The following is a 4045-nucleotide window of genomic DNA, read 5'->3' as shown; positions in this document are numbered from 1 at the left end:
CACAGCCAAAACGAGTAGAAGAGGAGGAAGAGCAGGTCCAGCGCCAGGCAGGAGAGAGCAATGCCACCCAACAGCAACAGAGCCTGTGGGAAACAGAGACGGGTGTCACATCTGGCCACGGCACAGACACAGCAGGGGAGGTCAACCAGGACCCAGATGTTTGGGGGTTCTGCAAGGTGTACCTTGAAAACAAGTCATTTTGTGGGTTTCGTTGTATTTTTAAACTATAAACAGGAGATTTTTAGCCAGACTTTCTCCCCTCACTGCATCCCACTCAATGGAACCACGTTCTGTACCTAAAGAGTAAATAGCTGAGCCATTTTGCCTGTCCCAACCTCCAAACAGCCTAAGTTAATCAGAGGGTTTCCTCTTTACTCCCCATCCACAGGTCAGCAGATTTAAAGAGGAAAAAAACAAACGAGTTCAGCCAGCTGCCTCTATCTGTACAGTTTTTTAATCTTCATGAATAAATATGCAGGCTTATTCATTAGAAAACCAAGTGCATGAGTGGGTTTGAAAGGGGGTGGAATTTATTATACATGCATGAGATTGATTTTTTAGAAAATTAATCCCCATGCAATGCTTCTGTTCAGGATAGACCCAGAATAACTGCCAAACCCCTCCATATACCATCCACATATATAGGTACAACAAATGTGGATGCCACAGACACACTGGCTTGAAAACATCACATGCTGAATTAGTGTGTTATACCTATTTCTAGTCATGTTCCTGTGAGGAAAGGGAAGCAGGAAGTGTTTAACTCCATTCCAATTGCTTTTTATTCAAAAACTCCTGGTTGAAATCCAGAAATGCAAACCTATTTTGTTACATAAAATTGGAAAATTTTAATCCACTGTAACACCAAATCTAGCCACATTTTCCCACCTGAACAAGTCAAGTAAAAAGGTGTCGTTTTATCTGTAAGGGCTTTTGGTTAAACCCTTGGCAGTGGTGACAAATGCCAACTTAACAGAAATTACTTAAATATCTGGGAAGGGCCCAAGTCACCTACTGCTGTCCCAATATTGGGAAGGCAGACATAGATCTGTATCAGCAAACTTAGAACAAAGGTTTGGGTTTTTACTTCAGTATCTCTTTTCCTCCCCATGCAGAAACTCCTTAAAGAACACTGATATGCTTCCTCCTGATGGAAACAATAACTTCCTTCTGATCAAAGAAACACAACAAAGAATGCTGAGATTAAAGTATCTAAACAAAACTGGTGACTGTTTCTAACAGGGTTTGGTAGTAACTTGCTCTTTGTAGGCTTTTCTTTCCCCTCCTTCCCCCTGCTCTGCTCCATAGGTCCTCCCTGCTGAGTTATTATCCTGGCAAACTATATGAGCCACACAACATACTTCCCAGCCAAGCCAATGTCAGCCATACATAACAAGATCCACACTAGTTAAATCCAAGTGGTACACCACAAATTCTCCACACAGCCACGTGCTCTTTGCTTTCCCAGCCTTAGGAAGCCCATCCAAAGCTCATCAAGCACACTGGGCTGGGGGGAGCTCACAGGTGCTGCTTTCCCAAACTAAACAGCAGAAACTTAGTCCTGTAGTAGAAAGTGAACTTTGAGATCTTTACCAGAGAGGAGTGGGGGTGGAAGGGAAAAAGCCCTATCCCCCTTTCCCATGCTTTCACCAGATGGTGTGAGCACTGCTTGAGTTCCTGAGCAGAAAGAGGCCTCTGAGAGGGAAGCTGCACTCAGAGCCCCACATTCTCCCACTTCTGAAGGCTTGCCATGTACGAGCACTCAATACTGATTTAACTAACACATTTGGCATACCAAAGCTCCTCAGGGATATTCTTTATTTTTTAAACATGTCAGGCTGCTGTAAGGCAAAGCTTTCCTGCCCTGCTTGCCTGCACTTCTTTCTTCACACCCTCAACCCTCCTGCACATGCTAAAAGGCATCACCACTGCAAAAACGAACTCAACTGAAAACATCCTCCTGGCCACTCTTTGTCTGCACAAAATTCACACTGCAGCTCCAGATGTAGGGCTACAGCCCCCATTAAAAGGAAATACTAAAACAAATAAGGAAAAATGAATATTCAAAGCTGTCGTGGAGCAAGCAACCTGAAATTCTTGCTTTGAAGGGACCTATATGCTTTCATTTTTGCATCTGGCCAAAAGGACTTGGCTGGCCACTATACCACAATCTGCATTTCATTTTCCAGGGAATATTTGTTTTCCATTAATGGATATGTGCCATGACAACAAGTGAAATCATCCAGCAGAGCAGTTATTAATCTTGCTGACTGATGAGTCACTTTAGGACCCAGAGACTGGCTGGCAGTGAGAGCTTGGTTGCAACCAAAGATCTGCCTCTGCCTGTCAGGATTAAACGACAGTATTTAAGAAAAGGGGGGTTGAGGCTGGATAAAGCCTCAGACACTCTATCCTGCAACAGTAAATCTGGGACTCGGTTATCCAAGGCCACATTATCCCAAGTAAATGTAAAATTATGCACTGGGCTTTCTGCCACAAAAGAGCATCAATTCGTCTTCGAACATTTGCTGAGCTATCAGAACCTTTAGAGCAAATGATGCATGAACTGCCCTTACAGGAAAATGGAGACAACTTGGAGGAGCAACATTTTACCACTGCACTGACACTAATGGCAGAAGCGGAGACAGAGCAGTCCCTGAAAATGAGTGTAAATCCAAGTGGTATCAGCCAGACTGGCAGGAGACGAAGCTACAGTGTCAGGAAGCACTTTCAAAATAAAAGTTAATGGCTGTACACAGGGAAGGAACCACAAGAGCATTGCTAGCTTGGAAAGGCACCATGAAACCTGAATGCACTGTCCTGTGCAGGGCTGGTGCTGCAGTGTTAACAGCCTTTCTCAGCTCCAGCAGGGTTGCCAAGATTCGTGGTGTTTACTCTCTCATGGGAGTAAGAAGCCAAAGAAGGGGTAGAAAACATCTATGCACAGAAAGGAGCACCATCACAATAAGAAACACAGGGCACAGCAAAATCATCCCACCCCCAAACTACCCAGGGGCTGGTTAGCTCTTCCACATGGTATGAGAGCACCCAGAGGTGCCGGTATCATTCCTAAGGACATTACCAAGCTCAGCCTTCAGTTCAATCCTTGGTCTCCTGGACCATGTCTTATGTTATTTGGGATCAAATAAACCAATATACAGCCCTGCCAACTGGATGAAAAATCTCCATATAAAAAAGCCCCTTTCAGCCTGCAAGTTCCAAATGGGAATCCATATCATTAGTTACCTGAATATAACTATAGACTGGAAGGCTAAATTTAGCTGCTCAAACTGCACTTAAGGGATGTATACTTCATCCCACCCTGCAGACATAACAAAGAGAAGAGATCCACATAAGAAGATGAGAAAAGGGATATACAAGATGTCTTTATTTCCTTAGAAATGGGGAAAGCCTAAATAAAGCCACGATGCACTATCAAACAGGAGGTAAATACTGGGTTGCATTCATGTTAACTGTCAAGGTTTGCCATTGCCTTAAGTGCTGTTTGTTCATCACTTGACTGTACAGAAAAGTGTTGGCTATGGGACCCTTCTTCACACCACCACGTCCCCTCTGCCACGAAGGTTACTTGGCACAAGCAGTCCTGGCATTAGAAGAGGTTTAGAAAGTTAATTCTGGATACACAAGGGCTTGAAATAATCCATGTGTTTATTAAGTAGAAGTTTTATCAGTCTCAACCTATCCAACTTCCAATTATCACATTCTTTAGACCTTAACTGCACTTCCAGCAGCATGGTGTAGTGAGCAGCAATTCACATGGAACAGATGATTGCTGTTTTACTACTAGTTAGAAATTCCACTAGAACTCAAAGAAACTTCAAGGCAAAGCTGAAGCCTTCAGGTGGTTCCTGAGAAGCATGCAGTTTCACTTTTAATCTTTATCAATCATTTTAAAGGTATTTCATAGTATCATAGTATGTTAAGGAGTTGGAATGGACTTTACAGATGATTTCAGACCCAACCCCCTGCCCTAGGCACCTGGGGATTGGGGCTGAATTATCCCAGCCCCAACCAGGTTGCTCAA

General features: G+C 43.6%; 1 protein-coding gene across 1 annotated transcript in view; it reads right to left on the bottom strand.

Annotated features, from left to right (window-relative positions):
* TTYH3 (tweety family member 3) overlaps positions 1–83 on the bottom strand; it is a gene marked incomplete at its 5' end in the record, with an annotated part of 33266 nt that extends 33183 nt beyond the window's left edge. The window contains one exon of the mRNA XM_009083540.1: positions 8–83. Within this exon, the coding sequence (XP_009081788.1) occupies positions 8–83 (76 nt within the window). The remainder of the gene's footprint in view (positions 1–7) is intronic.
* Between the last annotated feature and the right edge of the window lie 3962 nt (positions 84–4045).

Source organism: Acanthisitta chloris, unplaced genomic scaffold (assembly GCF_000695815.1).
Source record: "Acanthisitta chloris isolate BGI_N310 unplaced genomic scaffold, ASM69581v1 scaffold14591, whole genome shotgun sequence".
In the NCBI taxonomy this organism is placed as follows: Eukaryota; Metazoa; Chordata; class Aves; order Passeriformes; family Acanthisittidae; genus Acanthisitta; species Acanthisitta chloris.
Note: the sequence above shows the minus strand (reverse complement) of the source record. Positions and strands in the feature narration are given on the sequence as shown.